General features: G+C 49.8%; 3 protein-coding genes and 1 pseudogene across 3 annotated transcripts in view; all 4 read left to right on the top strand.

The window, feature by feature from the left end:
- LOC139273586 (zinc finger protein 214-like) overlaps window positions 1-13,253 on the top strand; it is a 59,383-nt gene extending 46,130 nt beyond the window's left edge. The window contains exon 3 of the transcript XR_011595233.1: window positions 11,661-13,253. The gene's annotated coding sequence lies outside the window, so the exon portion shown is untranslated. The remainder of the gene's footprint in view (window positions 1-11,660) is intronic.
- Window positions 2,044-2,430, top strand: LOC139273592 (histone H2A type 2-A-like). Its single transcript, XM_070890552.1, has one exon. It carries the CDS (start codon window positions 2,044-2,046, stop codon window positions 2,428-2,430), a length of 387 nt encoding a protein of 128 aa, XP_070746653.1.
- Window positions 13,254-15,213: 1,960 nt separating the features above from the next.
- Window positions 15,214-17,713, top strand: LOC139274111 (histone H2B 1/2-like). The gene is made up of 2 exons (XM_070891154.1): window positions 15,214-15,392; window positions 17,371-17,713. Exons 1-2 carry the CDS (start codon window positions 15,214-15,216, stop codon window positions 17,711-17,713), a joined length of 522 nt encoding a protein of 173 aa, XP_070747255.1.
- Window positions 17,002-17,233, top strand: LOC139274324 (U2 spliceosomal RNA; annotated as a pseudogene).
- Window positions 17,714-19,889: the final 2,176 nt, after the last annotated feature.

Here is a 19,889-nt window from a genome sequence, read left to right as displayed (position 1 = left end):
TGACATCCTCAAAGAATTCCAGCAAATTTGTCAAACATGAATTCCTCTTCATAAATCCATGCTGTTACATCTATGTTACAGCAGTGACAGATAAGAAAGGTGTTCAATTAAACGATAGGAGGAAGGCAGCATCAGGGAGGAAGGGCTGTGAGGGTCCCTTGCCCTCATAGGAGAACTCCCAGGTCCTGATCAGAAGTGACCCTCAGACAATCTCGGTTACAAAGCGGTCAATGTCTCGAACATGTAGAAATCTAGATCGACAAACACAGCAGCGAGTTTGCTGTTCAGATATATTTATATATATAGGAAAAAACGTGAATGAACCTTCCTCATAAGTCCGGCCGTCATTAACCATTTTTGCCTGAGAGCAGAACAGAAACATAAAGAACGGTGTATAAATCGGGAGGGGATGTAACTGATGACCTAATTCAAGAATTTGAGATTGTGGCGAGCAATAAATCTGATTGGATGTTTAAAGAGACCAATCAGAGAGATGCAGAACAATGGGAATTGACAACGCGCCAATGAACCAATCACAGTCATTGCCTTCGCCCATCCTTCATTAGCATAGGGTTGTGGGCGGAGTGTGGGGCTGCCAATATAATACGAGCTCCGAGCAGAATTTTCTTCATATCTGTACCTTACTGAACAAGACAATGCCTGAGGAGAAGAAACCAGCTTCGAAAAAGGGTGCCAAGAAAATAATCAAGAAAACACCACTAAAGGGCGGCAAGAAGCGCAGAAAGTCGAGGAAGGAGAGTTACTCCATCTACATCTACAAAGTGATGAAGCAAGTTCACCCCGACACCGGCATCTCTTCCAAGGCCATGGGCATCATGAACTCGTTTGTGAACGATATTTTCGAGCGCATCGCGGGTGAGGCTTCCCGCCTGGCCCATTACAACAAACGCCGCACCATCAGCTCCCGGGAGATCCAGACCGCCGTACGCCTGCTGCTGCCCGGGGAGCTGGCCAAGCACGCCGTGTCGGAAGGGACAAAGGCGGTGACCAAGTACACCAGCTCCAAGTAAAACTCCACGCTGTCCTGACAACAAACCCCAAACACAACGGCTCTTTTAAGAGCCACCCACAACATCATTGAAAGAGCTGCACAAATACATCACCCTTTAGACTCAATTTACTGTAATTATTTCCCGAACAAGTGTGTGTGAGAACCTTTGCAGTTCCAACTGTAGATTTAGTTCTGAATTCTCATAAGCAGCTTCACTGAGGGGTTCGACCTTGGCGTCGCTGGAATTTCCTGCAGAGTCAACTACAAACACGTCCCTGGTCGCTTTCACTTTGTTCTCAGACCCGTTCATTCACAGCGCCTGCCGACGAATTTATTTTGGGGGGCGGGGAAACTCCGATTTTAGTCACATTCTCACTCAAGCCCTTTTCACGTTTTGTTTTATTCCGTTGCGCTCAGTCCGTTTATTAACCCGAGACTCCCCGCAGTGTAACAACCTAGAATGGGAGTTCTTAGAGACTAGAACAGAGCAGTTTGAACACTCTGTCCCTCTTTTTTTGCAGAAGGACTCTCAGTTCTGGTCTCACCCCCACAGCAGCTCCTGTGAAAACAAGTTCACTTTTACAAAGATGGAGCTGGAATGTGTCCCGTTACAGAATCAGTGGGGACTGAGTCCCGCCCGTTACAGACAGTTTGAAACTGAAGCCGAATTTAATCCTGATTGTTACAGGCCGGAACTTGCAAGGGAAACATGGAATAAGACAAAAGGAAACAAATTGTATAGAAATATATGACTAATGGTGAAGTTACTAACATAATCCGCAATTTTAACAATTATTGGCGGGATTTTTGAATTTTAAAAATCGTTAGATTCTGACTGTTGGGAACCAGTAATTTCCGCCCTCCTTTCTTTGGTGGATAAACAGGCTGTGATTGGTCATCGGAAACGGCCAATGAAATCCACGACAGAGTGACCAATCACACGTTCGTTCCCTGCATCCCTCCAGAAGGTATAAGAAGGGCAGATGTGGGAGGAGTTTCTCATTCCTTGTCTGAACCTGTGGATTGTGGAAATGTCTGGAAGAGGAAAAACCGGCGGTAAAGCTCGGGCCAAGGCCAAGTCTCGCTCCTCCCGGGCCGGACTGCAGTTCCCTGTGGGCCGTGTTCACAGGCTCCTGCGAAAGGGGAACTACGCTCAACGTGTGGGTGCCGGAGCCCCGGTCTACATGGCTGCTGTGCTCGAGTATCTGACCGCTGAAATCTTGGAGCTGGCCGGCAACGCGGCCCGCGATAACAAGAAGACCCGCATCATCCCCAGACACCTGCAGCTGGCCATCCGCAACGACGAGGAGCTCAACAAGTTGCTGGGAAAGGTGACCATCGCTCAGGGCGGGGTGCTGCCCAATATCCAGGCTGTGCTGCTGCCCAAGAAAAGCACCACTTCGTCCAAGAGCAAGTAAAGCGGACAAGATTTAATCTAATAACCCAAAGGCTCTTTTCAGAGCCACCCACAGTATCTGAAAGGGCTGCTTACTGTGTTATTGGAGACCTTCAGTTCAGGTACCGATAAATTGGTCTGTTTCAGACCTGTATGCGGGAGTTTTCAGTTCCTGGTATCTGCATTACGGTTCTCTACTCACACAAACTGTTTTAGTTAGCAGCTAATAATTAAACTACAGTTGTTAGAGACTCAAAACTTGTATAAATACCGCAACCGGTTCCTTAAATATTCTCTAGTCTATCAATGAAAGCTGTATGAAGAGAGTCGGCGGTTATTAAAAGGGCCTGGTTTAATTCTGGTCTGGTTTGAGAGTTTGAATGCTGGCTCTGTTCCCGGGAGCTCCGGCCGTTCCCGGGCTGTGTATTTCTCTTCTTAGCCGACCAGTTTCGACCTACACTGAGCAGCCAAGCGTCAGACGGTCACTGCCATGGATGTGGTGTTCGCTCTGAAACGGCAGGGCCGCACTTTATATGGATTCAACACGACCCTCTCCCCCAAGCACAAAGCAAAGGCTCTTCTCAGTGCCACCCACCGTCTCACAGGGAGGGGGACGGAGGGAGATATCGTTGATTTACATTTTGTTCTGTATAGATAGATATTTTCGCCAAGGTCTCTATGTTTTAAATCAGCATATGCACGATGGATGGTATATCCTTTTAGTTTCAGAATTCTAGACATTTATAATCGAAGCTTCCAACACGGAAGGAGGCCACTTTGGCCCATCGTGTCCGTGCCGGCCAACAAAAGGTAATCCAGCCGAAACCCACTTTCCAGCTCGAGGTCCGTAACCCTGCAGGTTACGGCACTTCAATTGCACATCCGAGTAGTTTTAAATGTGGTGAGGGTTTCTGCCTCGACCACCCATTCAGGCAGTGAGTTCCAGACCCCCACCCTCTGTGAAGAAATTTCCCCTCTAAATCTTCTGCCAATTACTTTAAATGTATGTCCCCAGTGCTAAGGGAAATAGGTCGTTTACGGCACAACTCTTTTGGGGAAAACATAATAAATTAATCCAAGTGTCCCCCGATCTGGGGGACACTCCAAACACTTTTCACGTGCCATTTTTGTTTTGGTTATTTTTGTGGGGTTTTTTTTGGGCAGAAAAACCATAATTTACAAGTGCCCCCTATAAAAGGGGAGGGGGACACTAAAACCCAGCAATTAAAACAAATGAAACTTTAAAACATATAAAATCATGTTTAAATTTGGTTGCCGGGGGTGACAATGCACTCCAGTCCCTCCGGCGCCCATCTCTCGTGGAAGGCCGCGAGCGTACCGGTGGACATTGCGTGCTCCATCTCTCGGGACACCCTGGCCCGGATGTAAGCACGGAAGAGAGGCAGGCAGTCAGGCTGAACGACCCCCTCGACTGCCCGCTGCCTGGACCGGCTGATGGCACCCTTGGCCGTGCCTAGGAGCAGTCCTACAAGGAGGCCTTCGGACCTACCCGCTCCCCTCTGCACAGGGTGCCCAAAGATCAGGAGTGTGGGACTGAAGTGCAACCAGAAATTGAGGAGCAGCCCCTTTAAATAATGGAACAAGGGCTGCAACCTCATACATTCACCAAAAACGTGGAACACGGACTCTTCCAGACCACAGAAATTGCAGGCGGCCTGGGAGCCCGTGAACCGACTTAAACATTTATTGCACGGGACTGCTCCATGTAGCACCCTCCAGGCCAAGTCCCGAATAAATAATGGGAGGACTCCCGCATAGAGTACACTCCATCGGGGACCCCCGCCTCCGCCGGACAGCAAGGTGGTACGCCATGGCGTTTCCGGATGGCAGACGAGGATGGCCAGGTTGAGAGTGTGCAGGAGCAGCCCGTACAGGACCCCCTCCATGCAGAACTGAAAGGCACGGAGGGGAATTCCCCGAGGTGGCTCAAGTTGTGAGGCGCCGGCTCCCGAGGGAGGTTCCGGGGTTTGGCGCCGATAAGGAATTCCGTCCGGACGGGGGTCAGTTCGGACGGGATCTCCTCACGTGCTTGAGCCTCCTCGACGCACCTAACAGAGTCAGGGCCCAGAGCTGTTTTTAGCGACTCAATGGCATCGGCCACACGGCGGACGTCGGCCGAATTTTGGTGCCCTGCCAGCAAGTCTGGCGCCATCCAGCCCGCTCCTCTACCATCGAGCAGGTCCCTGACCCTGGTCACCTCGCCAGCCGCAGCCCTCTCATTCGACTGCCATCTGAAACCTCGGTCGTGGAGGTATGGATTCCCGAGCAGTGGCTCCTGCAGGACATCCGCCACTCCAGCTGGTGGAGAGCTGCGCTTGGTGGAGACTTTGTTCCAGACCCTGATGAGTTCCTGGTAAAAGACAGGCAGCCCCTGGACGGCGGTCCTGATGCTCCCCAAGCTCACAAACAGGAGCTGCATGTCGTAGTTGAGGCTGTGCTGCTGGCGGAAGAAATACGTCACCAGCGCACGCCACCTAGGAGGGGGCTCAACGTAAAGGTATCTCTGCAGGTTCTGAAGACGGAAAGTCGCTAGCTGGGTGCTGACGCACACCAACGACTGACCGCCCTCCCTAAGCGGGAGACTCAAGACCGCCGCAGAGACCCAGTGCTTCCTGTTGTTCCAGAAGAAGTCCACCAGCTTCTTCTGTATCTTGGCGACAAATGCAGGGGGAGGGGTCAAAGTGACCAGCCGGTACCACAGCATAGCAGCCACCAGCTAGTTTATGACTAGGGCTCGACCCCTGTAGGACAGCACTCGGAGCAGTCCTGTCCAGCGCCCTAGGCGAGCGGCAACCTTGGCCTCCAGCTCTTGCCAATTTGCCAGCCAGGCTTCCTCGTCGGGGCTAAGGTAGACTCCCAGATAGAGGAGATGGGTCGTGCTCCAGGCAAAAGGCCTCAGCTCCTTCGGCAGGGAGTCCACCCGCCACTGACCCACCAGGAGTCCGGAACATTTCTCCCAGTTGATCCTGGCGGAGGATGCAGCCGAGTAAATCTCCTGGCACTCACGCATCCTCCGCAGGTCAACGGGATCCTCTACCATGAGGAGCATGTCATCGGCGTAAGCCGAGAGGACGACCTCCATGCCCAGCCCTTGCAGAGCCAGTCCCGTCAACCTCGTCCGCAGGAGGCGCAGGAAAGGCTCCACGCAGATGGCATATAACTGGCCGGACATGGGGCATCCCTGGCGCACCCCTCTCCTAAAGCGAAGGGGCGCTGTCAAGGACCCATTAACGTTAATCAGACACTCCGCAGCAGCATACAAAAGTCGGATCCAGGCATCCCAAACCCAAAAGCGCGCAGAGTTCCGAACAGATAGTCATGATCCACCCTGTCGAACGCCTTCTCTTGGTCGAGAGATAGTAAGGCGACCGACAGACCAGCCTCCTGGGAGTGATGGATGAGGTTCCGGACCAGATGGATGTTATAGTGGATTGTCCGGCCCTGGACCATGTAGGACTGGTCGGGGTGGATCATGTGGTCCAGCACAGTGCCAAGGCGAGCAGACATCACCCTGCCGAAGATTTTGTAGTCCGTGCTGAGGAGGGAGACTGGGCGCCAGTTTTTAAGTAGGCAGAGATCGCCCTTTTTAGGCAGCAGGACGATGACTGCCCTGCACCAAGAGAGGGGCATCTCCCCGGTCGCCAGACTTTCCCCCAGTACCCGCACGTAGTCGCCCCCCAGGACGTCCCAGAACGCCCTGTGGAACTCCATGGTCAGCCCGTCCAGCCCCGGGGCTTTTCCCCTCGAGAGCGGGTGGAGGGCGCTGGTCAGCTCCGCTAGGCTTAGCGGAGCTTCCAGATTTTCGGCGCCCTCCGGGCCGACCTTCAGCAGGTCCTCCCACAAAACACTATGCAGTTCCTCGCTGGATGGCTCCGGAGAGAACAGAGCCCCGTAATATCCTTGGGCCCTGTTGCTGACGCCCTTTGGATCCAAGGCGAGAGAGCCGTCGTCGGCCAGCAGCGTCAAGAGCTGCTTATGGACACCCTGTCTTTTTTCCAGCGAGTAGAAGAAGGGGGAGCTGCGGTCCAGATCCCGCAGGAACTGGATCCACGACTGCACGAATGCGCCTCGGGACCGACGAACTGCGGGTCCTTCAGCGCGGCCTTCTTCGCTTCGTACACTGTCCGCTTGGCCGGGTCCTCGATGACTTGACCGAGACGGGATTCCAGGTCAAGCACCTCTTTTTCTAGGCGCCTGACCCTGGCCGCCCGCCCATTGGTCGACCCCCTCGCATACTCTTGGCAGAAGACACGGACGTGAGCCTTGCCCACATCCCACCATAACCTCAAGGAGGGGAAGCCCCCCTGCTTCCTTCTCCAGTCAGCCCAGAAATGATGGAATGAGTCCTGGAACCATGCGTCCTCCAGCAGCTGGTTGTTAAAATGCCCGTACGCGGACCCCGTCCTCGCGCGGAGTGAAGCGAGCTCCGCCCACACCAGGTGGTGGTCCGAACAAGGCGCCGGCCGCATGGAGGCCGCCGGAACACAGGAAACATACGCCCGAGACACCTAAAGGCGGTCGATTCTGGACCATCCTCTTCCAGGCCTCACCCAAGTAAAGGTGCTGGTGTCGGGATGGAGATTTTGCCAGACCTCCACCAAGTCGAAGGACCCGACCAGGTCCCTCAACTTCTCGATCGCCGTTATGCTCTGCGGGGCACCGGAGTGGTCCCTCGCCTCGAGGGTGCAGTTGAAATCCCTTCCGAGGACAATGCAGTTGCCGACGTCGACGGAGCCAAGAAGAGCGGACACTTCTTTGAAGAAGCGCGCTTGCTGCGGGCCAGGCTGAGGGGTGTACACATTCAGGAGATGGAATGGCACGTCCCCCAGGTGAACCGTGACGTGCAGCAAGCAGCCTGGCACGGGCTCCTCGACCCCCAAGATCTCCCCCTGAAAATGCTGGGCCAGCAAGATGGCCACCCCACAAGAAGTGGCGGTGAGGTGGCTCATGCGGACCTCTCCTTGCCATTCCAGGAGCCACGTGGCTTCATCTCCCGGAACGGTGTGGGTTTCTTGCAGGAAGCACACCGCATATTACCCCTCCTGCAGGAGCAAAAAATAGATAAATCTACGGCATGCCTCTCTGCCGCCGTTGATGTTGAGACTGGCTATGGTTATCTTCGTGTGTGGAAATGTATTTTTATCTAAGCTGATACCATACGGTATTTGTGTGCCTTTTGATTAAAATGGAGTCCTGGCCCTTCCAGAACTTTCTGCATTTTAGCAGCCAGCTTGCATAAACAGCTAAACCTGCTGTTAGATGGCTGATGGTTATCAGACAGCTAGGAGACAAGTCATGCTGAGACAAGTAACCCCCCATGGTGCTCTCCTATTGTCTACACTACAGGAGTTCCATGTCACCCCACCCTTATCTTCTAGCCATTATCTCTTTCCGAGACCTCATCCATTTGATGCAAACAGATAAACTGACCAGGAAATTGAAACAATCCTGACACAATACAAGACAGGTGATAGCCCATTACCTATGACTCATGGAGTAATGGCCGTTTGGCTTTCTGATAACCCTGACAAAAGGAAATATCTTGACACCATGTCAGGACCAGGATATAGTAATTAACTCTTTATCTGTATTCACTGACTGTGAGACAGAGCAATACACAGGGAGAGGCCAGAACTTGGGTTTTACTGTATAAATATCTTGTGAAGCTGTACCATTGCGGAGGTGTTCATTTAGCCCTTGACTGAGTGAAACCTACCCCTTGCGAGCAAGTAAATTAAAGAAACTTCTACCGGAGCTGTAAGTGTCGGAGTCATTCTATTCGGAGGTCGAGATTTCGACAGTTATTGGAGGTTCCACCGAGATGCATACTCTCTGTTCTGTGAGTAAAACGGATACAGGCATAGTGCCTCTCCAGTGAAAGGCTTCGGTGGCCAAACAAGGTGAGCCTTTGCTCACGAGAGGTTTCTTCACTGTTGAATCGCATATGTAATCTGTTGTCCACAGCTGAGGTACTGCATCTACAAGACTCGGCATTTAAAAGTTAAAGGTATTTTTTTTATAACCATTTCTTTCTCAGCTCGCCAGCAGAAGAGAACAGGTTCTGGAAAAATCTCGAAACAGCCCAGGGAAGGTTTCAGTAGGTAAGGGAGCGCTAGTCGATCGAAAAGGGTTCCAGGTTCTTATGTGATAAGATTTTTATTGTTTTTAATTCGGAAGGGGTTCTTATGTGATAAGACTATTAAAAAAAAAAGAAAAAAGAAAGCGCTAATCGATCGAAGGTTCTTATGTGATAAGATTTTTATTGTTTTTAATTCGGAAGGGGTTCTTATGTGATAAGACTATTAAAAAAAAAGAGCGCAATCGATCAAAGAGTTTGGGTACGGAACCTTAAGTTTTATCAGCTGTTATTAGGATAAGTTAAGGACTCGGTCTGTAGTGACGTACAACGCAGACTGAGAGTTTGTTTAGAGGTTATGATTTGTGTACTCACGGGAATATTGTTTGTTGTCCTTGTATTACTGTTGGGTGCAATACCTTTGTGAGTCATTGCCATTAGAGAAACGGGAAGAGTCACTAGGGAAAATTGTGATTCGGGAAAAAAAAAACACAAGGATTGATTAAGAAAAGAAACAGTAACTGATTGATCAACTACGATTGGTTCGTACCAACATATCTCACACACCCAGACTGAGCCCGAATTAAGAGCCTTTTCAGGCCACGTAACGGCCAGGAGAAGTGGGCGTAGAGAACTCGGTTGGCCGAAAGGATTGTGAGATCAGAAACTGTGGGAAAATCTTAATCATCCAGAATGGGTGCCGGAGCAAGTTAAAACACCACAAAAGGCACACCAGCCTATGTCATGCTCCAGAATTGTGGTCAGTCTTCAATTGACCAAAGAAACAAAAACGGTAAAGTGGACTAAGGGTGAAAACAGGCCATTTCCACCCGATGGTTCATTTAATTTAGAGAGAACAACTTGTCTCCAGGAGTGTCTTATAAACAGAGATCCAGGTAGGAAAAAAAAAGGAAAGTAATAGAAAAGGCCTGGGTTCCGATTCTTCAAGTCCATGTAAAATTAACAGAGGAAGTAAATCAAATGTAAAAAAAAAAGAGAACCTGATAGTGACTTATGGATTCAAAAAAAAATGAAGCTAGCAAAAGAAAAAGCTTTATTGAATGGAGAGAGACTTGTGAATGTCTTGTCTTTCAATGAGAGTGCGTGAATGTCTTGTCTTTGAATGAGAGTGCTTCTGTCTTTTTTCCTTGTGTCTGGAAGCCTGTTTGGAAAGGTTGTGGAACTGCCTGTTTGTTTTAGCTCCACCCACTTTTTCAAACAAAGTGAAGTTTTTTTAACCCTTCATAGTGTTGTCCTGCATGTGGGAAGTTTAAGACATTTTAAGTTAGAAGCGCAGGTGTGGATTTATTCGGATGAGAGGTTACGGAGCTAGGAAATGCACAAAGGATAGGTTTGTTGAGACATGGTCCCGGTGGTTAAATGTTGTAATGCCTTTTTTTTTTTAAAAAGCCTTTGTGGGTCTCTCGAGGTGCAGGCTGGGGGAGTACACTCTCATTGTCCTTGGTGTAAATTCTTGGTACAAAAGCTTCTAGCTCAGTAAGAGGATTTTTTTTGATAAAGAGTGACAGTACAATAGTTGAATTGGGATTTTGAGATATTTCAGGTGATCTCTTGATCAACATTTTGGGTGCATTGGAAAAATCTTGGGTTTGGAAGCCTTTTAATAAAATTAGAAAACAAGTACTTTACATTCTGTGATCTGTGAATCACCATAAGCATAAATGAGAAGTCCGTGTAACACACAGATTCGTCCAGTTCAGAAGCCCACACAAATATTCTCACAATGCTTAAAGGATGTGGAATGAAGTATCCCGGAATGCTTTCCAGAACCTTAAGCAGTCCCTCACTTCAGCACCAGCCTTGGGATTACCAGATTACACTAAGCTATTCAACTTATTTGTGCATCACAAGTCGGGTTTTGCACAATCTGTTTTGACTCAGTTACATGGGGACAGGCAGCGACCGGTAGCATATTTCAGTACCTAATTAGACCCAGTGGCACGCGGACTACCAGGATGTCTTCCTTCGTTGGCAGCAGCTTATTATGCTATGCAACAGGCTCAGACAATCAAAAATGCAGAACAAGTGGAAAATCTCCTGCGAGCCATTCAATGCCCTTTGAAACTTGCCATTATCAAATGCCAGGCACATACAGGCCAATCGAATGAGGTGGCACTTGGGAACGCCAGAGCTGATAATGCAGCTAAGTCAGCAGCTCTGTCAAAAGGGGGGATGCAGGTGTCATTGTTCCCACTAAGGAACAGTAATTGCTCAGACCCGCCACCCACTATTAATGACGTGCTGGCCTTTCAGACACAGGCCAGTACGGAGGAGGTGGTGACCTGGACGAAGGATCAATGTTATAAAAATCCAGAAGGAATATGGGTTCACCATGACGGCCGCGTGGTGGCCCCTAGATCCTTACTTCCATGGATTGCCCGATGTGTTCATACATTCACACATGCAGGCAAAGGGGGATTGGCAGATTATATTTTGGCAACTTGGTATGCACCAGGTATTTTGGCAATTGCAAAACAAATCTGTGAAAATTGTGTTACCTGTCAGACAATGAATCCGGGTAAGACGGAAAAAGTAGAATCTGCCTCCCACCCAAATCCAGTCGGGCCTTTTGTACATTTACAAATGGATTTTATTGAATTATCTATGTGTATTGGATTCAAGTATGTATTAGTTATTGTAGATGTGTTCTCTAGATGGATTGAAGCCTTTCCATGTAAAAAGGCCGATGCCACTACTGTTGCTAAATGTTTGTGAAAAGAAATTGTACCGCGCTTCGGAATCCCTGCTAAGCTTTCCAGTGATAACGGGTCACATTTCACGGGAACTGTCATAAGAGAAATGTGTAAAGCTTTACAGATTAATCAACGTTTTCATTGCAGTTATCATCCACAATCAGCTGGACTTGTTGAAAGATATAATGGAATGCTTAAAAATAAGCTGGCAAAACTATGCAATGACACTGGACTGAAATGGACAGAACTGCTGCCCTTAGCTTTGATGGTAATGCGATCTGCAACCAACAGAACAACAGGCCTGTCACCGCATGAGATAGTTATGGGACGTCCCCAACGACTACCCTTTACAGCACCATTTACTGCAAAACAGATGGACATCCACAAAATGGAGGAAAATATGTTGAATTATTGTATTGCACTAACCAAATGTATTTCCAGCTTTCATTCACAGGTAAAGGAAGCCCAAGTCAAGCCAGCGGAAGGGAAGTGTCATAACCTGGAGCCAGGGGAATTCGTTTACATCAAGATTTTTAAAAGGAAAAGCAGTCTACAGCCAAGATTCGAAGGACCATACCAGGTCCTGCTGGCGACCAATACTGCAATCAAGGTAAAGGAAAGACCAACATGGATCCACGCATCCCATTGCAAACGGGCACCCGACTAGGAGGAAGGGACGAAGGAATCAGAGGAACAGAAAAAGGAAGACTGAATAAGGAACTGTATGGACTATGGGGACTGATGGTGCTGGGCTTGACAGGGTTTTACTTCACATTATTGATTACACCAGGGGTACAGACCCGCCACCGAAGGGAATTGCACGTAAACGTATTTATGGCACTGAGTCATAGGTATGCTCAAGTAAGAAACTTGTCGAATTGTTGGATATGTTCCCATGTACCTGTCCACTCCAGGGGGGTATTCCCCTGAGATCTGTCCCCTTTAACGAATCAGAAATGGTAGAATGGTTGACAGTGCAAAACAGGACAAAACTAACTAAGGGGCCAGAAACGAAGGAGCAAACAGAATGGAGGTCGGCAGGGTATAAACTTACAGTCTTCCAGGGATGGTACCAGCCCAATTATGATAATAACCATCAACCTCCATTCCTAAGCATTACTCCCAGAATAAGAAATCCTGAGGGTATAATATGCCTAGTGAGTAATGAGACAAAAGGACCAGAAATGGGACGCAGCAAGTGTTCCCAAATGATTAAATGGCAAGCCACAACTAATCCCACTGAGAGAAAGATAACAACCGTTGGCTGGACAACGGTCCATAACAAAGCACCAGGTGAAGGGTGGGAAGGTGAGACCACTCGAGTAGGGTCAGTGCGAAAGGACCAGGAGCTGACGTCCTATAATTGCACCTACTTTATTTGTGGCCATAAAGCCTACCCATGGTTACCAGCCAACTGGACAGGGTCCTGTTACTTAGGATATGTGGTACCCCTTATCAGATCAGTAAGGACTCTAAGGGAGGCCTATGGAAGCCACAGATTTAAACGGGATTTGACGTGGCTAAACGGATTATTCAAGGTAATGGTGCCACCCTATGGAATAGCATCGACCGAATGGCAGTTACGGGAACTGGCTAACTTAGTAGAATCAGTAGCCAACGCAACTTCCCAAGCCTTTGAAGGGATAAATGACGAAATGGTAGCTATTCGAACAGTGGCTCTCCAAAATCGTATGGCCTTAGATTATCTCCTAGCCAAGGAGGGAGGGACATGCGCATTAATAGGTGAAGAATGCTGTACATATATCCCAGATAAATCAGAAGAATCGGCAGTCTAGCTGAAAACATCAGGAAAAAGGTAATAGAGTATAAACAGACAGTTGGCCAGGACGGTATCACCTTGTGGGGTTGGGCATCAGGATGGTTGGGAGCCCTGGGGAAATCTGTGGTACAGGGTTTGATCATATTGAGTTGTCCTTGTGAAGGACAAAATGGGGGAATGTGGAAATGTATTTTTATCTAAGCTGATACCATACGGTATTTGTGTGCCTTTTGATTAAAATGGAGTCCTGGCCCTTCCAGAACATTCTGCATTTTAGCAGCCAGCTTGCATAAACAGCTAAACCTGCTGTTAGATGGCTGATAGTTATCAGACAGCTAGGAGACAAGTCATGCTGAGACAAGTAACCCCCCATGGTGCTCTCCTATTGTCTACACTACAGGAGTTCCATGTCACCCCACCCTTATCTTCTAGCCATTATCTCTTTCCGAGACCTCATCCATTTGATGCAAACAGATAAACTGACCAGGAAATTGAAACAATCCTGACACAATACAAGACAGGTGATAGCCCATTACCTATGACTCATGGAGTAATGGCCGTTTGGCTTTCTGATAACCCTGACAAAAGGAAATATCTTGACACCATGTCAGGACCAGGATATAGTAATTAACTCTTTATCTGTATTCACTGACTGTGAGACAGAGCAATACACAGGGAGAGGCCAGAACTTGGGTTTTACTGTATAAATATCTTGTGAAGCTGTACCATTGCGGAGGTGTTCATTTAGCCCTTGACTGAGTGAAACCTACCCCTTGCGAGCAAGTAAATTAAAGAAACTTCTACCGGAGCTGTAAGTGGTAAGTGTCGGAGTCATTCTTTTCGGAGGTCGAGATTTCGACACGTGACAAAAGCATAGTGCAACCTCTACTTAACTTATTGTGGGGGGGGGGGGTGGAGTCGTTTGTTGACCTCTACTCCCTCAGCAGCCCAGTGAGGAACGTTTTGAGCCAGTGCAGCTCAAGGCTTTGCGACTTTGAAAAGGGTCCACCCGCGGCCAAGGTATTAGCGGCAGCGTGGACGGACCTGATGAGGAGCGCCGGCTCGGACCATTTTTCCAGGGCCAGATGGGCTCGGTTGCGGCGACCCTGGCTCTGGACCATAAAGTCCCGGAGCTCCTTTACAGGAATGAGGGGGGACTCAGCAGCGTCACGAGGAGATCCACCGCCTCACTGGCGATGGACTCCAGATCTTCTCCTGCGTCCTCCACCGAGTCCCCGTCCCCCTCCGGGAGGTCGCCGCCAGCAGCCAGTCGGTCGACCGCCCGAGGTACGGCAAATGGCGCGGCCGCTCCATCCAGCCCTGGCTCTGCCCCGATCACCATCCCTAGGATCATCGGCAGAGGAGACCCCACTGGGTTCTGTTAACTTTTAATTGTGGTGCTGGGTCAGAAAGCGGCAGCGGAAGGGATTTCCCCTCCACCCCAGGTACCGGGGAACATGGAGAGACTTGGTCGAAGAACCACTCCAGGTCCTCCAAGTCCCCCAGCTCCAATGTTGGGGGCGAGGGTTGGTGTTCTTCCCCCTTCCCGCCGCCACCCCCCAGCCCAGCGTGTATAGGTTCTTTAAAATTTTGAAAAATCGAGCAGATCCCGGGAGATGTTATATATTGGGTGGGCAGGCTCAGGTTCGGCCTTTTCAGCCCCACCCGCCTCAGTCCCCGGGACGCCCGACCCGGCGGCGATGCATTTCTTCGCCGGCCCCACGCCCCCCACAACAGGTAGATCTTCCTTGCCATCCCCGGGAGGCAGAGGCTGGGCAGCCTCGACTGTCTGACCCTCGCTGGGGACAGATTCCCCCCGCCTATGGCGTGGTTTGTGAGCGCTGCTGGGGGACACGGGACACATGGCGGGCACCGACTTCTCCGCGGAGGGATGTTGTTCCCCCTCTGCCTCATTGGAGCGGTGCCTCCTTTTTTGTCTGAGGGGGCACGGAGGCAGGGAGACCTCCATGTCTGCCGAGGCCTCCGCTGCACTTCCCTCTTTTGTTTTTCTTGCCCGCGCCCGAGCCCCTCTGCGGTATTGGTTGAGGGCTCGGGCATGGGCTCAGGGCACCCCGCGCTTGCCGGTGACAATGGGTAGGCCGAGCGCGGTGATGGGGCTGTCCGGCACACCGAGGTAACCCCGCCTCGAGGTATTTAACCTTCCTCCGTGCCTTCCTTCCGCCCGGACGCTCTCCCTACCGCCCGCCGGAGGCCATGAAGACAAAGGCCTCCGACGATGTCCGCGCACCTACGCGGACACTACCAGGGGGAGGGGTGGCGGCGGCACCAGCCCTGGCCGCCTTTGGTGTTTTGGAGGCGGGGCAGTTCTTACGAACGTGCACCACCTCCCTACAGGCATGGCACCGCATGCCGTCCAACGTCCAAAATATGCGGTAGGCAGTCCCCTCGAGCACCACGTTGAAGGTGCCCTCCGTCGTCTCCTCCCGCGCCAGTCGGACAAAAATCTGGCGGCGGAAGGAGAACACGTGATGCAGGCTGATCTCCCTGAGGCCAAGTGGTATCAGGTTAATCCCCGACCTTACCTCCCCCAGTTGATGTAGGTGGGGGAAGCAGGAGCTCAGCAGGAACAAAGGGCGAGACATTTGAAAGAATGACCCTCTGCATGGTGGCCTCGAGAGGGTCCACTGGCTGGAACGTCCCGCCCACCATGAGCCCCTTTTCAACGGCCAGGGACACCACCCGCTCTGACCCCAGGAAGAACACAGCCTTCGCAGACATCTTGGAGGCCGCGATAATGGCCGAGGGGCCGACTACCCCAGCCATCACCCGTACGCACTCCTTGATGCTCATAGTAGGGTGAGTGTAGCTCTTGACCCCATGTTTTTTAGTTATTAATCTAAATGGTGGCAGGGCAGCAGGAGGCACAGGAGGCGCCGTGGCTGTGGACACCGCCTGCGCGTAAGTCTTAACAGGCCCTGCCACTGACGTGGATGGGGTTGCCATCACGGGGTCCCATTAAGGGCTACACTCACACCAAAGTCATAGGCCTTAATGGTCTTAATAGGCCTCGTTAAGTGTGTGAGCAGAGGGAGCTCTTAATGAGGCATTCCTCTCCCCGAATTAATGATTGGGGAGGGGCCTTGCTCCCTCTGCTCAGTTGTCTTGATTTTTTAATTAGGAGGAAAGGGCTCTCAGGGAGAGAGGGGAGAGACAGAGAGAGTGACAGAGAGAGAGAGGGAGATGGGAGGGTGGGAATGAGGGAAGCTGTGAGGGCAGGTCTCCCCTCACAGTGCTGGGTGGGTGTTTTGCTGGGGTGCACTCCCCAGATGGCAAAAGAACACAGTCTTATTAGGTGGTCTTCGGGTGGAGGGGTTTCTGTTTCGACCACCCATTTAGGCAGTGAGTTCCAGACCCCAACCCTCTATGTGAAGAAATTTCCCCTCTAAACCTGCCAATTACTTTAAATTTATGTCCCCTGTGCTAAGGGAAATAGGCCGTTTATGGCACAGAAGCTACGGCATATTCCAGTGAAGGTAATACTGAAACAACTAATATAGTTACAGCAGTGACAGATAAGAAAGGTGTTGAATTAAACGGTGGGAGGAAGGCAGCATCAGGGCGGAAGGACAGTGAAGGTCTTTTGCCCTCACAGTAGGACTCCCATGTCCTGACCAGAAGTGACCCTCAGGCAATCTCGGATACAAACCGGTCAATGTCTGTCGAACATGTAGACATCGAGATCGATAAAGAACAGAATATGGCTCGTGAGGGGATGTAACTGATGACCTAAGTCAAGAATTTGAGATTGTGGTGAGCAGTAAATCTGATTGGTCTCTTTAAATATCCAATCAGAGAATTACAGAACAATGTAAATTGACAACGCAGCGAATGAACCAATCACAATCGTTGCCTTCACCCATCCCTCATTAGCATAGGGCTGTGGGCGGAGTGTGGGGCTGCCTATATAATACGAGCTCCGAGCTGAGTTTACGTCATGTCTGGGTTGGATTGAACAAGACGATGCCTGAAGAGAAGAAATCAGTCGCTTCTCGGCCTTTTGGCTAAGATCATGCATAACTAACTTGACCAGCCACCATGACCTCCGGGTGGTTTCTCCCTGGTCAGGAAGGTATATGCTTGCATTTTTGGAAACAGGAGGTGGGTGGGGTGGGTTGACCCATCCACCTCCACGGAGGTGTGTGGGGGACCTGACCCATCCACCTCCATGGCACGAACCTGGTATTGCAGTACTTCCAGGAACGGTGCAGTGGCTCTAGGCCTTTTGGCTAAGAGCATTGGCGCAGAGTGATCCTTGGCATATGCAAGGTGACCTCTGGCGTTTGTGATTTGACAGAGAATTAGAACGATTGGCTACGAATTTATAAAAAAAAAATCAGTTACTGCCAAGCAAGGCGCCAAGAAAGTGATCAAGAAAACGCCACCGAAGGGCGGCAAGAGGCGCAGAAAGTCGAGGAAGGAGAGCTACTCCATCGACATCTACAAAGTGATGAAGCAGGTTCACCCCGACACCGGCATCTCCTCCAAGGCCATGGGCATCATGAACTCGTTTGTGAACGATATTTTCGAGCGCATCGCGGGTGAGGCTTCCCGCCTGGCTCATTACAACAAGCGCTGCACCATCAGCTCCCGGGAGATCCAGACCGCCGTGCGCCTGCTGCTGCCCGGGGAGCTGGCCAAGCACGCCGTGTCAGAAGGGACAAAGGCGGTGACCAAGTACACCAGCTCCAAGTAAAGCTCCACGCTGTTCTGACGGAACAAACCCCAAACATAACGGCTCTTTTAAGAGCCACCCACAACCTCTCTGAAAGAGCTGCACAAACGCGTCATCCTTTAACCTCAATTTACTGTAGTCATTTCCTGAGCAAGTGTTTTTGACAGCATTTAAAGATCCAGGGTAGAATTAGATACGAATTTTCAGATAATCGGTTTTACTGTCCGGTTCAGCCTTAGTTTCGTTGATGAATGTCCCTCCCAGTAAACTACAAACACTCCCTGGTCGCTTGCCGACGAATTATGGTCTTGTTTTAAGGGGGGAGACTCAGACTTTATTCACCTCATTCTCTCTCAAGCCCTTTTCAATAAAAAAAATTCTAGTTAGTGAACCCGCTTATTACCCGGGGCCTGCGTGTGCAACAACCCAGAATAGGAGTTCTTCCAGAGACCAGAACGGGGCAGTTTGAACACTCTGTCCCTCTTCTCTTTTCACAGAAGGACTTCCAGTTCTAGTCTCACTCCCGCCTGTGCGGAGGATCGATCCATGATCTGTGATTCCCAAATTGTACAAAGATTGAGCTGGAATGTGTCCCGTTCAGAATGTTTGATAGTGAACCCTAATTTACTCCTGATTCTAACATCTTGGAATTTGTAAGGCAATATGGAATAAAAAGTGTTTGGAAATCTTTGGCTAATGATGAATTTATTAACATAATCCGCATTGTAAAAATTATTGGCGGGGTTTTTGAAATTGAAGATTCGTTGGAAGTCGAACAATAATTTTTGCCCTCAAAAGTAGTAATCTCGGGATTGCTACCAGTGCCACGTGATAGTCAGAGTAGGAATCGCAGGATAGCGCAGATGAATACGTGGCTTGAGCAGTGGTGCAGCAGGGAGGGATTCAAATTCCTGGGGCATTGGAACCGGTTCTGGGGGAGGTGGGACCAGTACAAACCGGACGGTCTGCACCTGGGAAGGACTGGAACCAATGTCCTAGGGGGAGTGTTTGCTAGTGCTGTTGGGGAGGAGTTAAACTAATATGGCAGGGGGATGGGAACCAATGCAGGGAGACAGAGGGAAACAAAAAGGAGACAAAAGCAAAAGACAGAAAGGAGATGAGGAAAAGTGGGGGGGCAGAGAAAGCCAAGACAAAGAACAAAAAGGGCCACTGTGCAGCAAAATTCTAAAAGGACAAAGGGTGTTAAAAAAAACAAGCCTGAAGGCTTTGTGTCTTAATGCAAGGAGTAGCCGTAATAAGGTGGATGAATTAACTGTGCAAATAGATGTTAACAAATATGATGTGATTGGGATTACAGAGACGTGGCTCCAGGATGATCAGGGCTGGGAACTCAACATCCAGGGGCATTCAACATTCAGGAAGGATAGAATAAAAGGAAAAGGAGCTGGGGTAGCATTGCTAGTTAAGGAGGAGATTAATGAAATAGTTAGGAAGGACATTAGCTTGGATGATGTGGAATCTATATGGGTGGAGCTGCAGAACACCAAAGGGTAAAAAACGTTAGTGGGAGTTGTGTACAGACCTCCAAACAATAGTAGTGATGTTGGGGAGGGCATCAAACAGGAAATTAGGGGTGCATGCAATAAAGGTACAGCAGTTATAATGGGTGACTTTTATATGCACATAGATTGGGCTAACCAAACTGGAAGCAATACGGTGGAGGAGGATTTCCTGGAGTGCATAAGGGATGGTTTTCTAGACCAATATGTCGAGGAACTAACTAGGGGGGAGGCCATCTTAGACTGGGTGTTGTGTAATGAGAGAGGATTAATTAGCAATCTCGTTGTGCGAGGCCCCTTGGGGAAGAGTGACCATAATATGGTGGAATTCTGCATTAGGATGGAGAATGAAACAGTTAATTCAGAGACCATGGTCCAGAACTTAAAGAAGGGTAACTTTGAAGGTATGAGGCGTGAATTGGCTCGGATAGATTGGCGAATGATACTTAAGGGGTTGACTGTGGATGGGCAATGGCAGACATTTAGAGACCGCATGGATGAACTACAACAATTGTACATCCCTGTCTGGCGTAAAAATAAAAAAGAAAGGTGGCTCAACCGTGGCTATCAAGGGAAATCAGGGATAGTATTAAAGCCAAGGAAGTGGCATACAAATTGGTCAGAAATAGCAGCGAACCCGGGGACTGGGAGAAATTTAGAACTCAGCAGAGGAGGAC

Source organism: Pristiophorus japonicus, chromosome 9 (assembly GCF_044704955.1).
Source record: "Pristiophorus japonicus isolate sPriJap1 chromosome 9, sPriJap1.hap1, whole genome shotgun sequence".
NCBI classification, from domain to species: Eukaryota; Metazoa; Chordata; class Chondrichthyes; family Pristiophoridae; genus Pristiophorus; species Pristiophorus japonicus.
This window is presented reverse-complemented; position numbering and strand designations above follow the sequence as displayed.

Bases quoted from the DNA above. Each gene is read 5' to 3' on its own strand.
- LOC139273592 (XM_070890552.1), top strand. From the start codon at position 2,044: ATGTCTGGAAGAGGAAAAACCGGCGGTAAAGCTCGGGCCAAGGCCAAG.
- LOC139274111 (XM_070891154.1), top strand. From the start codon at position 15,214: ATGAAGACAAAGGCCTCCGACGATGTCCGCGCACCTACGCGGACACTA. The intron at 15,393-17,370 runs GTAGGCAGTCCC...TACTGCCAAGCA, and splicing joins TCCAACGTCCAAAATATGCG to AGGCGCCAAGAAAGTGATCA.